Genomic DNA, 16,702 nt, shown 5'->3' on the forward strand with positions numbered 1-16,702 from the left:
AGTGTTCAGGGATGTGTAGGTTAGGGTGCATTGGCCGTGCTAAATTACCCCATAGTGTTCAGGGATGTGTACGTTCGGGTGGATTGGCCATGCTAAATTACCCCATAGTGTTCAGGGATGTGTAGGTTAGGGTGGATTGGCCATGCTAAATTGCCCCATAGTGTCCAGGGATGTGTCGGTTAGGGTGGATTGGCCGTACTAAATTACCCCATAGTGTTCAGGGATGTGTAGGTTAGGGTGGATTGGCCATGCTAAATTGCCCCATAGTGTTCAGGGATGTGTAGATTAGGGTGGATTGGCCATGGGAAATTACCCCATAGTGTTCAGGGATGTGCAGGTTAGGGTGGATTGGCCATGCTAAATTACCCCATATTGTTCAGGGATGTGTACGTTCGGGTGGATTGGCCGTGCTAAATTACCCCATAGTGTTCAGGGATGTGTAGGTTAGGGTGGATTGGCCGTGCTAAATTACCCCATAGTGTTCAGGGATGTGTAGGTTGGGGTGGATTGGCCATGCTAAATTACCCCATAGTGTTCAGGGATGTGTAGGTTAGTGTGGATTGGCCATGATAAATTACCCCATAGTGTTCAGGAATGTGTACGTTCGGGTGGATTGGCCATGCTAAATTACCCCATAGTGTTCAGGGATGTGTAGGTTAGGGTGGATTGGCCATGCTAAATTACCCCATAGTGTTCAGGAATGTGTACGTTCGGGTGGATTGGCCATGCTAAATTACCCCATAGTGTTCAGGGATGTGTAAATTAGTGTGGATTGGCCATGCTAAATTACCCCATAGTGTTCAGGGATGTGTAGTTTAGGGTGCATTGGCCGTGCTAAATTACCCCATAGTGTTCAGGGATGTGTACGTTCGGGTGGATTGGCCATGCTAAATTACCCCATAGTGTTCAGGGATGTGTAGGTTAGGGTGGATTGGCCATGCTAAATTGCCCCATAGTGTCCAGGGATGTGTAGGTTAGGGTGGATTGGCCGTACTAAATTACCCCATAGTGTTCAGGGATGTGTAGGTTAGGGTGGATTGGCCATGCTAAATTGCCCCATAGTGTTCAGGGATGTGTAGATTAGGGTGGATTGGCCATGGGAAATTACCCCATAGTGTTCAGGGATGTGCAGGTTAGGGTGGATTGGCCATGCTAAATTACCCCATAGTGTTCAGGGATGTGTACGTTCGGGTGGATTGGCCGTGCTAAATTACCCCATAGTGTTCAGGAATGTGTAGGTTAGGGTGGATTGGCCATGCTAAATTACCCCATAGTGTTCAGGAATGTGTAGGTTAGGGTGGATTGGCCGTGCTAAATTACCCCATAGTGTTCAGGGATGTGTAGGTTAGTGTGGATTGGCCATGCTAAATTACCCCATAGTGTTCAGGGATGTGTAGGTTAGGGTGGATTGGCCATGCTAAATTACCCCATAGTGTTCAGGGATGTGTAGGTTAGTGTGTATTGGCCATGCTAAATTACCCCATAGTGTTCAGGGATGTGTAGATTAGGGTGGATTGGCCATGCTAAATTACCCCATAGTGTTCAGGGATGTGTGGATTCGTGTGGATTGGCCATGCTAAATTACCCCATAGTGTTCAGGGATGTGTAGGTTAGGGTGGATTGGCCATGCTAAAATACCCCATAGTGTTCAGGGATGTGTAGGTTAGGGTGGATTGGCCGTGCTAAATTACCCCATAGTGTTCAGGGATGTGTACGTTCGGGTGGATTGGCCATGCTAAATTGCCCCATAGTGTTCAGGGATGTGTAGGTTAGGGTGGATTGGCCATGCTAAATTACCCCATAGTGTTCAGGGATGTGTAGGTTAGGGTGGATTGGCCATTCTAAATTGCCCCATAGTGTCCAGGGATGTGTAGGTTAGGGTGGATTGGCCATAATAAATTACCCCATAGTGTTCAGGGATGTGAAGGTGAGGGTGGATTGGCCATGCTAAATTGTCCCATAGTGTTCAGGGATGTGTAGGTGAGGGTGGATTGGCCGTGCTAAATTGCCCATAGTGTTCAGGGATGTGTAGGTTAGTGTGGATTGGACGTGCTAAATTACCCCATCGTGTTCAGGGATGTGTAGGTTAGGGTGGATTGGCCATGCTAAATTACCCCATAGTGTTCAGGGATGTGTAGGTTAGGGTGGATTGGCCATGCTAAATTACCCCATCGTGTTCAGGGATGTGTAGGTTATGGTGGATTGGCCTTGCTAAATTACCCCATAGTGTTCAGGGATGTGTACGTTCGGGTGGATTGGCCATGCTAAATTACCCCATAGTGTTCAGGGATGTGTAGGTTAGGGTGGATTGGCCATGCTAAATTACCCCATAGTGTTCAGGGATGTGTAGGTTAGGGTGGATTGGCCATGCTAAATTACCTTTGAGGAGCCAGGAGGTCCAGTTCCACCACAGAACACACCAGTGAGCCTCCTTCTTTAGAGACCTCAATTTCCCTTCCCACGCATCTCGTCCATTTCCTGCACCTCCGCCCTCAGACCCCACCCCTCTAACTACAACAAGGACAGAACGCCCCTGGTGCTCACCTTTCACCCTACCAACCTTTGCATAAACCAAATCACCGCCGACATTTCCGCCACCTCCAAACAGACCACACTACCAGGGATATATTTCCCTCCCCGCCCTTTACCGCCTTCCACAAAGTCCGTTCCCTCCGTGACTACCTGGTCAGGTCCACGCCCCCAAATAACCCACCCTCCAATCCTGGCACCTTTTCCTGCCACTGCAGGAATTGCAAAACCTGTGCCCACACCTCCTCCCTCACCTCTATCCAAGGCCCTAAAGGAGCCTTCCACATCCATCAAAGTTTCACCTGCACATCCACTAATATCATTTATTGTATCCGTTGCTCCCGATGCGGTCTCCTCTACATTGGGGAGACTGGACGCCTCCTAGCAGAGCGCTTTAGGGAACATCTCCGGGACACCCGCACCAATCAACCAAACCGCCCCGTGGCCCAACATTTCAACTCCCCCTCCCACTCTGCCGAGGACATGGAGGTCCTGGGCCTCCTTCACCGCCGCTCCCTCACCACCAGACGCCTGGAGGAAGAACGCCTCATCTTCCAACTCGGAACACTTTAACCCCAGGGCATCAATGTGGACTTCAACAGTTTCCTCATTTCCCCTTCCCCCACCTCACCCCAGTTCCAAACTTCCAGCTCAGCACTGTTCCCATGACTTGTCCAGACTTGTCCGACCTTCCTATCTCCTTTTCCACCTATCCACTCCACCCTTTCCTCCCTGACCTATCACCTTCATCCCCTCCCCCACTCACCTATTGTACTCTATGCTACTTTCTCCCCACCCCCACCCTCCTATCAATTATCTCTCCACCCTTCAGGCTCTCTGCCTGTATTCCTGATGAAGGGCTTTTGCCCGAAATGTCGATTTTCCTGCTCCTCGGATGCTGCCTGACCTGCTGTGCTTTCCCAGCACCACTCTACTCCATGCTCATAAGGAAAGGGTAATGTCTGCTTCCTCCATGATGCAGGCAGCTTGTGGTTTGCTAATATTCTCCTCACGGGGAGGTGAACCATCTTGGAGGTGTTATTTCCCCCTCAACCATCAACCTTTCTAACGTGTCTGTTTCAAGCAATGGGGTGGGGGTGGATTGGAAATGCTCTGGTTTCCTGGAAGTCCAGATCAGGGCTGGGTGGAGGGGTCACGCGAGAGGAGATTGCCTGTTCGACCCCACACACACACTATTGTCAATCGACCAGGCCGAGGAAGGTTCCCCATAACATCAAGTGACTCACTGGTTCCAGTGTTGGAGACATCTATGATGGGCCTAGATAAAAGGTTGATAGTAAAATGACCAAAAATCCAATAAAGAACAAAGAAAATTTCGGCCCTCCAAGCCTGAGCCGATCCAAGTCCACTGTCTAAACCTATCGCCCAATTCCTAAGGATCTGTATCCCTCTGCTCCCCACCTACTCATGCATCGGTCCAGACGCATCTTAAATAAATCTACTTTGCCTGCTCTACCACCTCTGCTGGCACAGACACCTACCACCCTCTGTTTGAAGCACTTGCCACGTTTATCCCCCTTAAACTTTTCACCTCTCACCTTGAACATGTGACCTCTCGTTATTGAATCCTTCACCCTGGGAAAAACCTTATCTCTAGCCACCCTGTCTCTACCCTTCATGATTTTGTAAACCTCAATCAGGTCCCCCCCTCAATCTCCTTTTTTCTAATGAAAACAAACCTAACCTACTCAACCTCTCTTCATAGCTAGCCCCTTCCATACCAGGCAACGTCCTCGTAAACCTTCTCTGCCCCCTCTCCAAAGCGCCCACATCCTTTTGGTAATCACAGACAGGTCAAACCACTTTGAGTCGTAGAGATGTACAGCACAGACTGGTCGGCGCAACATCGAAGGCCGAAGGGCCTGTACTGCACTGTAATGTTCTATGTTCTATGAACCTGGGATCCTGGTGCTGTGAGGCAGCAGTGCTGACCACTGAGCTACCGTACCGCCCAATAATACTGCTCGACCATCACTTTGCCTGCTCTTTGTGTCCATCGTTCTTTGTATTCATTGCATTATGGAGTGGGGAATACAGGAAGTGTGACAATCCCTTACTTGTCAAATGGCAGGCTTCAAAGAGCCATGATGAGAGCAGTCCTTCCTCAACAGGGTCAGGACAGACCAGGGTATTTGCACAGCCTACCCCCCACAACTGAACCTCACTATAAACCCCTAATACATTTCACAGAATTGCTATGGTGCAACTGGAGGTCATTCGGTGCATTGTACCCGCACTGGCTGTTCAAGCGAGCAGTATTCCCTCATGGAGGGAGAAAGTGAGGACTGCAGATGCTGGAGGTCAGAGTCAAAAGGTTGTGGTGCTGGAAAAGCACAGCAGGTCAGGCAGCATCCGAGGAGCAGGAGAGTCGACGTTTCTGGCTGGAGCCCTTCATCAGGAATGCCTCCAGTCCTTTCCCCATATCCCTGCACACCAACTAATCCTCCGATGCCCTCTCGAATGCCTCAGTTGAACCTGCCTCCATCACATTTCCAGGCACTACTCGGTGTACGAAGAGATTTTCCTCACTTCATTTGCACATCTCTTTAAATCTACGCCCCTCTAATTCTTTCACAAACGAGAACAGCTTCTCCCAATCTCCGTTATCCAGCCCACTCGTGACCCTCTCAGCCTTCGTCTTGCCAAGAAGAACAGCCCCAACCTCTTCACTGAAGTTTCTTATTCCTGTGAATCGCTTCTCCATTCTCTCCAATGCATTCACACCCTTCCTATAAGGTGGCACATGTAGCTGTACAAAACACTCCAGCTGAGGTGTAACAAGTTTGTTCAACAGCACCGCCTTGCTCTTGTACTATATATGCCCCTATTAATAAAGCTGAGGATACTATACACTTTATTAACTCCACCCTCCATTGACCATCTCACCACCTTTCATGGTTTGAGCACATATACACCCAGGTCCCTCTGCTCCTACACCACTTTAGAATTGCACCTCCTGTTTTATATTTTAATGTTTCTCAGCCCTTGCTGCATTGAATGTCATCGACCACCTATCCACCCACGCCATCAACTTGCCCTTCCTTGTGAAGTTTTATGTTGTGACCCTCACAGATTACAATTCTTCCAAACTTAGTGTCATCTGCAAACTTGGAAATGCACACCAAGATCCAGATCATTCATGTATATCAGGACAAACAACAGATTCCAATACTGAACCATAGGGAACTCCACTACAATGCATTCACCCCTTGCAGCGAGACACAAACTACACTGCACATTACTAAGGAGTACTCGCCACCTCTCACCCCCCCGACCAGAAACGTGTCAATTGTGGAGGCGATTACTTGGCTCCCGGAATTTACATCCACAAAATAATGGTAACTTTTTTAAAGTGAATTTTAAAATGTACTCCAGCCAGTTTAATTGCTGTTCTTAATATTTGATTCCTGGAGCCTCCAGTCCAATTTGTACGACAACCCCTTTTTGAAAAGTGCGAGGTGATTCACTTTGGAAGGAGGAACAGGAATGCAGAGTTCAGGGCGAATGGTAAGATTCTTGGTAGTGTGGATGAGCAGAGAGATCTCGGTGTCCATGTACATACATCCCTGAAAGCTGCCACCCAGGTTGATAGGGTTGTTAAGGAGGCATACAGTGTGTTAGCTTTTATTGGGAGAGGGATCGAGTTTCGGAATCATGAGATCATGCTGCAGCTGTACAAAACTCTGGTGCGGCCCCACTTGGAGTATTGCATGCAGTTCTGGTCACCACATTATAGGAAGGATGTGGAAGCTTTGGAAAGGGTTCAGAGGAGATTTACTGGGATGTTGCCTGGTTCGGAGGAAAGGCTGAGGGACTTGAAGCAGTTTTCGTTAGAGAGAAGAAGGTTGAGCGGTGACTCAATAGGGACATATAAGATAATCAGAGGGTTAGATAGGGTGGACACTGAGAGCATTTTTCCCTGGATGGTGATGGCTAGCACGAGGGGACATAGCTTTAAATTGAGGGGTGATAGATATAGCACAGATGTCAGAGGTAGGTTCTTTACTCAGTAGTAGGGGCGTGGAAAACACTGCCTGCAACAGTAGTAGACTGTAGTGGGTTTTAAACCAATGTCCCCTGTACATTGGTCTGGCCTCTGGGCACACTTTCACGACAAGGACTCTCTATGAGGTCTGAATGGAAAGGAGAGCAATTTATTGAATTTACTTAAGGCGGAGTCTGACTGACTCTCGCTCGATGAGGGAGCAGCAAGGAAGTGGAATTGAGGCCATAACCAGACTAGTTAGTTAGTAAGACAAACTGGGACAGGACTTACACAGATAATGATAGGGTTGTGGAACAGAGAGACCTAGGGGTGCAGACATATAGTTCCTTGAAAGTGGTATCACAGGTAGAAAGTTTGGTGGAGGTGGTATTTGGCACACTTGCCTTCACTGGTCAGAGCTTCAGGATCAGGAGTTCAAAGAGATGACGATCCAACCTGTCCATGCCGACCAGATATCCCAACCCAGAGTTAGTACTTAACATCACAGCTCTAAAAGACATTGGTAAAGCCACACTTGGAGCACTGCATACAATTCTGGTCACCCTGCTGTAGGAAGGTTGTTACTAAAATGGAAAGGATGTAAAGAAAAATTACAAGGATATTACTGGGACTAGAGCGTTTGAGTTATAAGAAGCTGGAACCTTTTTTCACGGGAGCATAGAAGGCTGAGGGGTGACCTTAGAGGTTTATAAATCACGAGGGGCATAAATAAGGTGAATAACCAAGGTTCTTTTCAGTAGGGGAAAGGGAGATTTCAAAACTTAAAGGTTAAAAGTGCAAGATTTAAAAGGGACCCAAGGACCCACATTTTCACACAGAGGGGGTGTATATATGGAACATGCTGCCAGAGCAAGTAGTAGAGTAAGATTACAACATTTATGACATTTGGGAAGATATTCTGAAAGGAGTGAAAAGGAGGGGACACAAAGAGTAGGGGAGAAATGTTTTATGGAGTGACTTGCACAGCTTGAGGCCCAGGCAGTTGATGAGAGGCCACAATTGGAAGAGCACAGAGACCCTCAGAGGGCTGAGATAGGGAAAGGTGTAGGGGTTGAAGGTGGTTACAAAGAGGTGAGTGTTGGGGCTGGATGTGGCTAGATTTGGGATGGTCGGATCAACTATGTGGGGGGGGGAGGGGAGGAATTACTGAGATACAGGAATGCAAGGACTGGGGGAGGGCAGAGAGATAAAGAATCATGGTGTGTGACAAGGCTTTTAGAGATAAGGAGGTTGTAAATGCTACAGGAGGTTACACAGAGAGTTGTAGAGAATTAGAATTGAATTTGAATCCCTTCGGCCCAACAAGTCCACACCGACTTCCGAAGAGTATCCCAAACAAACCCATTCCTCATTACTCTATATTTACCCCAGTTAATGCACCTAACCTACACATCGTTTGGATGGTGGGAAGAAACTGGAGCACCCAGCGGAAACCCACATGATGTGACTGGCTTCTCCAGCAGGTGAGACCCTACCCACGGCTGGATAAAGCCTCGATACGGAAACTGAATGCTAATTTAAAGGGCCAAAAGCAGCAGAACATTCCTGCCTTGGATTTAATCAGGGCAGAGGTTGGCAAGGCATTAAAATGCACCTTGCAGCTAAGGCAACAATCTCTTGTTTGCTTCAGGAGAGTCTGATCCATATCTTCTTCAATGATAATGGTTAACAAATAATCTGCAACTTGGGCTTATTGTTCATGGTCTATTGAAGAGTGAAAATATAATTGGTTCCTGACAAGGCTTTAGAGATGCAAAGTTGTAGATGCTAGAGGAAATTACAGAGGAGAGTTGTAGAGGCTGGACATTACTGATGTAGGAAGGGGTACAGCGTTCTGAGCTTCCCAGATTTTGGAAGTTAAACCGGTTAGATAGAACTGATGACATCCAAGAACCATACAACTTCGACATTAGTCACCACGACAGCTTGCAATAGCAGTTCAAAGGAGGACTTAATCCCCAGCAAGACAAACAACAGTTGTACTTGGAAGTACTGAGTGTGTTCATTTTGAGGCCCCAATTTGAGGTATACAAAGACTAGATGTCCCATTCACAAATGTTACTGTTACTTCTTTCTGGTTGTCAAGCCTCCCAGCAGGTATTCCACTGCTTCCTCATTGACCAAATCAAACAGTAAAATGAGCTTTAATCTGCTGTTTTAATACTTGATGCAAAATTGACTGAAAGTCTCACTTTGCCTCCAGAGAGGAGGTTGGATCTCTAGCTTGCAAAGTGGGATGTGATTTGGGCTTAATATTTAAAACCTTTTGTAGGATGCATGTTTCCTATCCTCAAGTGCATTCTTAAGTTTTGTTTGTATTGTGGCTTTGAGTCAACACTTCCCATCTGAATGCAGGACTTGTGTAGTTTGGATCCAGGCAGGTGTTGATCTCTAGTCCTCCCTTGCTGAAGAATCCCTCCCAACCACTCCCCATTACCGTGGCTTCCCCTCTGGTTAGACATTGTAACTGATAAAATCAGGCCCATGACATACTGAAGGCCAGGAAACACACATACAAGCACAAAATACACAGGCTTAATGAAGGAATCAATGAACCTTGCTCCATTTATATGAGAATAAATTAAAAATAAATAATTGGAATGACTGTATAAGTTTGTCACATATAATTTTTGTTTTGCAACCACAATCATTAAAATTCTACTCAAAAGTTCATCGGCTACGATTTTTTTTCTTGTTGAGGTTTTATATGATACAGCTCGACAGACTTTTTAAAATTCTTGTAATTTAGTTCAGATAGGGTTGCTTAGCAACAGAACCAAGACCAAACCTGTTGGCCAACTAAAGTATTTTTCTCTGGGTGAACAATGTAAAAGATCTATTCACAGGCTGGAGAAGGCCAAGGCGAGGGGTGCTCCAGGTACAGGAATCTTACTTTCTTCCCACTTGACACCAGATTTGTAGCCCCCCTCCCCCCACCAGATGGAGATGGAAGGTAATGATATAGTTCAGATAAAATGCCATCCATTCCCCTTCGGTCACATTTATTCATCTGTCATGATTGAGTAGATCTAGATGACTACCACTGTATTTACGCCCCCACTGGATTTTCTCATTCTCTTCGCCCTCAATCCCAACTACCTCCTCCCCACCACCAATTAGTTTCCCATCTTTTCCCCATGAATCCCAAGCATTAGCCAACTGCTTGTGGCAGGGAAGTACCAACAGCTAGAGTTGATAAACACCACAATTCATAATCCATAGATTTACCAACTAGACTCAATAGGGAACACAATTAATGATTCCTGATGACTTCCAAACACAGGATTCAAGTTTGGATTATTAAAAAGTGAGAGGTGTTGGCAGGAGAACTCCAACCCCTAATGAGGAAAGAGTTGATGTGGACGTAAAGTGATCAGAAGAATGCTCTGTTCGTTGCCAGAGACCCTGGCTCTCGATAAGTATTCACATGTAAATACATTTTGTATATACAGATATATATATATATTTAAATAATGCAATTGTCTTTGGTTGGTGCAGGCGTGAGATATTGGAAAATTGGAACCTGTTATAAAAGAGATCTCAACCTCTCCCTATTACCTAATACTAGCGAGTTACCCATCATTTTGTTATCACATCTCACTGATATCGTCTCCCCCAGGCCAGGGTTCTTATCGACATTTCAAATACTGATAATTAACCTTCATAACTAGACCTGAAGATTGTGTCGTCCTGGTCTGAGAGAGAAACAGAGAGAAGGGGAGGGAGGAGACACTTAAGTCGTCTCAAGAATTTTAGAGGGACAGGAGAGCTGTGAAACGCAAGGTTTGAACCCCGAAAGGCCAAGCTCAATGGGGGCTTAAGGAACCAGCTTGGCAACACTATAGAGTTAGAGCTGAAAATGTGTTGCTGGAAAAGCGCAGCAGGTCAGGCAGCATCCAAGGAGCAGGAGAATCGATGTTTCTGGCATGGTTCATGCCCGAAATGTCGATCCTCCTGCTCCTTGGATGCTGCCTGACCTGCTGCGCTTTTCCAGCAACACATTTTCAGCTCTGATCTCCAGCATCTGCAGTCCTCACTTTCTCCAACAATGCAGAGTTAGCCACTACCTTCAATGCTGCAGAATACAGGCATCACTGAAAGGCCAACACTTCATGCTCTAAATCCTATACACAATTGAGAAGGTTCCCTGATTGAATGGCACTTTAGATGTTAAGTGTCAGTCAAATTGTTATGGCTCTGGAGTCACACTTCAGCTAGACTGGGTAAAGGCAGATTTCCCTGCAGGTGAAGGAGATTAACAGACATTCAGATTTTTTTGGACAATCTGGTAGTTTCATGGTCACTGAGCCTTAGCTAGTTATGCTGGATATTTATTTAATTAATAAAATTTAAATCACCCCCATCTAGTAGCCATGTCAGGATTAGAACATCTGTCTGCCAAACATTTGTACCTACTATAACCGCTCTGCTAGTTTCCACTGTCCCACCAGGAATTAACCTGTGGGGTTACAGTTGGCCTGCAAGAGGAGATAACCAGTTTAAAGAACAACCATTGGAAATTAATGCACTGCTCATTCTGGATCTCAAGAGGGAGGTATACAAGGCAAGTATGGACCAGCACCAGCAAATGTGAGAGATTTAGGATTAGGGCTGTAGCAGAATAAGCCTGTGGGTTTGCTGTTGCTAATGAATGCATAGATGACCAGATGGGACTAGTTGCACCATCTCATGTAGAATAGCTGGCATAGATAAAGACAGGTTGAATAAGTGCACTAGTTCAGGGCAGGAAGTAATGATTTGAAGCACTCACCCAACTAAGGTAGGACCTACAGAAACGGGGAGCTCAAAAATTCACTGTAATTTAATAAAATGTCCAGTCAAATGTCAGATGGAATTCATCAACCAGGGCTTGGGGTAAACACAGCAGTAAATTACTGGGCAATGAATAAGTTGGTTGATTCTGTTTTATTTGAAAAGTCACAGATCAGCAGCGTAGTGATGTCCTAATGTACTAGAGGCGATGAAGCGAGGGCAAAATTCACTCAGCCTGGGACCAGCCCAGTTCATGTCTCATATCATGAGACACGCCCAAGATAGGTGGGCTTTTTAAATCTGGGGTCATGCTTCTCCAGCACCTTGATGTACATTTATTCATCATCTGATAGGACATTAGTTGTATTAACTCCTTGATGGGATGTGGATGTTGCTGGGCATTGCCAGCATTCGTTGCCCTTCCCTAACTGCCTTGTTCAGCCAGTTCAGAGGGCATCGAGAGCCAACCTCATTGCGGTGGAGTTACATATAGGCCTGACCAGGTAAGGACAGCAGATTTCCCTCTCTAAAGGGCAGTTAGTGAACCAAATGGATTTTAGAGCAGTTGGCAATCACGGTTATGGTCATTAATTAAATGGAGAGAAGCGTGCAGGTACATAATTGGACAGACTGAAAAAGAGACAGATACAAAGAGTGATGGGCAGAGATAGATAGGTGCACATAGACGACCAGAGTCAAAAAAACTCAAAGGTGTAAGCTTCATACAGTCAGACAACAACTCTCAGGAAGACAGAAACAACCACGTATTGACACAGACAGCTGCATACGTAGACAGGGGGTATAAAAAAAAGGAGATTCTAATGGTAAGACAGATAAATACGTGGCAGATTAGACAGACCCTTGACAGGCCTACAGCAAGAAACATGACATTTACACCAAAGAAGCTTTGACCAATCCCTGAACCTGGGCTACGAGGTAGGATGGATTCCCAAATGTCCTGGCCACAGTGCATCAGTGTCAATCTTGCCTTGGCTAAAGCAGCTCACACACACACAACAGTGGAGCAAGTGATCAGGGTTCACAGCATAGTATAACAGACTGGATACCCAGGTGGATTTTATTCATTATTGCCTTGATTACCAAGGCCAAATGTTTCACAACTCTGTCCCCCATGACAGCAAAAGCTGCCTTGCTGCCTGAGGACAAGAATACATGCTTCCTCGCAGAATTTGTGAATACTCCCATCAAACACTCCCAAGACATGAATAGCACAGAGTTAGTTGAAGATTCCTTTTTTTTTTTGAAAGCTTCTTTGATAGTATCCTCAAACATTGCCAGGACAAGTACAGGATGGGTTAAATAGAATAAAATTTCCTCTATACTTAAACTAAAACTCCCTCTACACTGTCCCACTCCCAGGACATTGTCTACCGTGGCATTATTTCTCCACTTCATCTTCCAAAACCTTTTCTTTCCCTGAGGGAGGTAAATTTTTGGATAGAACATTCTCTATCAGTGACTGTTTCCCATGATCAGCAGTACTACACTGGCTGAAGCCGTTATTGATTGGAGGAAGTCACTCTTCTTTCTTTTTCTCTCTCATTCCCTGACTAGGTGGTGGCATCCCATGGCTACCCCTCGTCCTGTTGGCACCATAACATCTGATCTTACCCCCTTGTATTCACTGCTCTCACTCTATTATTTGGAGCCCACTTCTCATGCACACCTCACACTTGATACCACTTCAGCTGCCAAACTTGCCCAAGTCAGTGACAGGCCTGGAGTCACTACAGACACTGGGGTAATATGGGATGCAGGGGTAAGGGTTTGGACCATTCTGGATTTTCAATTGGCAGGGTGGGGGAGGAAGGAGATAGGGATGGTGAGATCATTGGAGTGTTTTTTTCCTGTATGGGTTGGGCCAGAGTCAGCGACATGTTGTCCCTAACAGAGGGACTGGCCTTGCTATCTTCTGTAGCTCTCCAGTTCTTCGGTCATCAATGAACAACCTTGCGCTTATTGTTTGACCCAGTAGCAAAAACGTGTCAAACACTGAGCACCAGCGAAGGCCGATCTTCATCCTTGATGGGTGACCACAAGCTGGCTGTTCAATGGACATGCTTTCCACCATTTGCTTGCACTGTTTTGTCCATCATTGATTGGTTAGTTCAGCGTGACATGATGCAGAGATCATTTGTCAGGCCTCTGTTAGCCTGGGCTTTATATTTGCTGACTGATGAATGTTTTCTGAAGGCTCATTCTGTTTCAGAGTATAGGGAACAATGAAGGGCTCAATGGAGGGAACAGGGGCAAGGAAGTTAGAATTGATGAAGCAAGGGGTGGGAGTGATTGAATTTTGGGGGTGGGTTTGTCGGCAGGGGGTTTCCCCAAGCGTTTTACAATCAGGGCTACTTCAGGTCCCGTGCGGAGACCTGATGTCCTACAAGCCCAAAGATTGAGTCTCTGAAGTTCAAAGGTCGCAAGCGAACAGGCTTGCCCTTTGCTCCTGGGTTTGGGGTGGGGGTAAGGGCAGAAGGAAGAAACTGGCACTGTCAAATGGCCGTGTCCCAGAGGACAGTGTGTTGTCGTTGGCACGGAGGCGTCCCAGTTTTCCGAGAATCCGAGCCTTTCTTCCAGCTTGGGAGGATAGGCATACTGTCCTGTTTGCATAGACTCCTTTCCGGCCTTCGTCGTGCTTTGATCTCCTTACACAGGCACCGTTTATGCTCGATTACCTCCAGGAGCTTCCCATCCTTCTCGCGTAGCGCCTGCTGCTGAAGACCCTGGCAAAGTAGAAAGGAACATGTCAAAGCTTTTCATTATAACTCCGTTCAAAACTCAACTGACAGAACAAAATATTTAAAACAAAAGTTGTTTTAAGCACCAATTCGCCTCTCTCTGGAACACTGCTTCCTTAAAACTTTCTGGAACGAACTGCCCTGTGTAACACTCAGGCCACACACAATCATCTCAGTTACTAAGGTGAATAGCTATCGTAAAGGGCCAACACACTACACTTAAACAGCATCATTACAGTAAGGAAATATTGTTCAGTTTAGCTCGGGGGCCTATTTCTCAGGGGGAGGTATCGGCCTTTGAGAGGGAGCAGTGCAGATTCACCAGAATTATGCGGGAATTCAAAGAATTAAACTGAGGGGTTAGGTTGCACAGATTCTGCTTGTATCCCCAGTTTAGATTATTAAGGAATGATTGTGAAGGATTGGAGATGATTAAAATTTTTTTAAAAGGCTTGAAGAAGAGAAACTATTTATTCAAGTTTGGTGTCAGCAGAACCTCAAAGCCTCAGTTGAGGCTGGTGAAGTGGGGGTCAGTTGTAGATTGATCTATTGCTTTTAGGCACAAGGGATTCAGGATTATGGGACCAAGGCAGGGAGTCAATTCCAAATGAGAAAGCACAAGCTTCTTCAGACAATTAGCAAGAATGAAAGACTTGCATTTATTTTACAATCACAAGACATCTCAAAACCCAATGCGCTCCTTTCAATGTAATGCAGTAAAAAGGGACAACCAATGTAGGTACAGCGAGAACCAAACCAATTTGAGCATGATCAGCAGATAAATACCTTACTTAATTTTAACCACTTAAACTGGCATTTATTTCCAACATCACATGCCCCTCAGGAGCTGCTTTCTCAAACCGCTACAACTCTTGGGGCATTCGGCCAGCCAAATTAGCTGGTATGGGGGGAGGTCCAAGATAGTGACAGAAGGAATATTGATATATTTCCAAGTCAGGATGGTGTGTGGCTTGGACAGAAACATGCAGGTGATGGTGGCTCCATGTATTGCCACCCTTGCCCTTCGCGATGGTAGAGGTCATGGGTTGGAAAGTGTCTGTTGAAGGAGCCTTGGTGAGTTCTTGCTTGTAGATGGTACATAATGCAGCTGAGCACTGGTGGTGAAGGGGGTGGATATTTGTGGATCTGTTGCCAATCACGTGGGCTGCTTTGTCCAGGATGGTGTCAAACTTCCCAAGTGTTGTTGCAGCTGCACTCATCCAGGCAAGCAGAGAGTACCGGACATAGGTTTGCTCACTGAGGTGGAAGGTTCATTTTCAGACGTTTTGTCACCATACTAGTTAACATCCTCAGAGAGCCTCCAGACAAAGCACTGCTGATGTTTCCTGCTTTCTATTTATATGTTTGCATTTCTTTGGTGTGGTGATGGCATTTCCTGTTTTTTTTCTCAGAGGGTGGTAAGTGGGATCCAAGTCAATGTATTTGTTGATAAGAGTTCCGGTTGGAATGCCATGCTTCTAGGAATTCTTGTGTGTGTCTTTGTTTGGCTTGTTCTAGGATGGATGTGTGATCCCAGTTGAAGTGGTGTCCTTCCTTATCTGTATGTAAGGATATTAGTGAGAGGGGGTCATGTTGTTTTGTAGCTAGTTGATGTTCATGTATCCCGTTGGCTATCCTGGTGGCTAGTTTTCTGACTGTTTGCCCAATGTAGTGTTGGTTATAGTCCTTGCAATGTATTTCGTAAATGACATTAGTTTTGCTTGTTATCTGTATGGGGTCTTCCACGTTGATTAGCTGCTGGTTTGGTGTGTTGGGTTTGTGGGCTACCATGATGCCAAGTAGTCGGAGTAGTCTGGCAGTCATTTCAGTTGTCTTTGATGTAGGGGAGAGTATCTAGGGTTTCTGCACTCCTTTTGTTTGCTGCTGAGAAAAATCGGCGGACTGTGGTCATTAGGTACCCATTGTTTTTGAACACACCGTATGGGTGATTTTTCTCTGCTCTGTGCTGCAGTTTGTGGTGGTTGCTCGTTTAAATAGTGTGCTAATGCAGCTTTGTTTGTGAATGTTAGGATGATTGGAATACTCTGCTAGCGAGAAGCAATGTACTGACTTGGACCTTATGGATGATCTTCGAGGAGAAAGTGAGGACTGCAGATGCTGGAGATCAGAGTTGAAAATGTGTTGCTGGAAAAGCGCAGCAGGTCAGGCAACATCCAAGGAACAGGAGAATCGACGTTTTGGGCATCAGCCCTTCTTCAGAAATGAGGAAAGTGTGTCCAGCAGGCTAGGATAAAAAGGTAGGGAGGAGGGACTTGGGGGAGGGGCGTTGGGAATGCGATAGGTGGAGGGAGGTCAAGGTGAGGGTGATAGGCCGGAGTGGGGTGGGGGCGCTGAGGTCAGGGAGAAGATTGCAGGTTAGGAAGGTGATGCTAAGTTCGAGGGATTTGACTGAGACAAGGTGGGGGGAGGGGAAATGAGGAAACTGGAGAAATCTGAGTTCATCCCTTGTGGTTGGAGGGTTCCCAGGTGGAAGATGAGGTGCTCTTCCTCCAACCGTCGTGTTGCCATGGTCTGGCGATGGAGGAGTCCAAGGACCTGCATGTCCTTGGTGGAGTGGGAGGGGGAGTTGAAGTGTTGAGCCATGGGGTGGTTG

The 16,702-nt window shown here is 46.2% G+C and overlaps 1 protein-coding gene across 3 annotated transcripts in view; it reads right to left on the reverse strand.

Moving 5' to 3' along the window:
• Positions 1–12,349: 12,349 nt before the first annotated feature.
• The window catches only part of LOC140492574 (neuronal tyrosine-phosphorylated phosphoinositide-3-kinase adapter 1-like), a 32,493-nt gene continuing 28,140 nt past the window's right edge, over positions 12,350–16,702 (reverse strand). For all 3 annotated transcript variants that reach the window (XM_072591547.1, XM_072591549.1, XM_072591548.1), the window contains one exon: positions 12,350–14,073. In XM_072591547.1, the coding sequence (XP_072447648.1) occupies positions 13,843–14,073 (231 nt within the window). In that variant the 3' untranslated portion in view covers positions 12,350–13,842. The remainder of the gene's footprint in view (positions 14,074–16,702) is intronic.

The sequence above is a fragment of the Chiloscyllium punctatum genome, chromosome 21, assembly GCF_047496795.1.
Source record: "Chiloscyllium punctatum isolate Juve2018m chromosome 21, sChiPun1.3, whole genome shotgun sequence".
Lineage (NCBI taxonomy): Eukaryota > Metazoa > Chordata > Chondrichthyes > Orectolobiformes > Hemiscylliidae > Chiloscyllium > Chiloscyllium punctatum.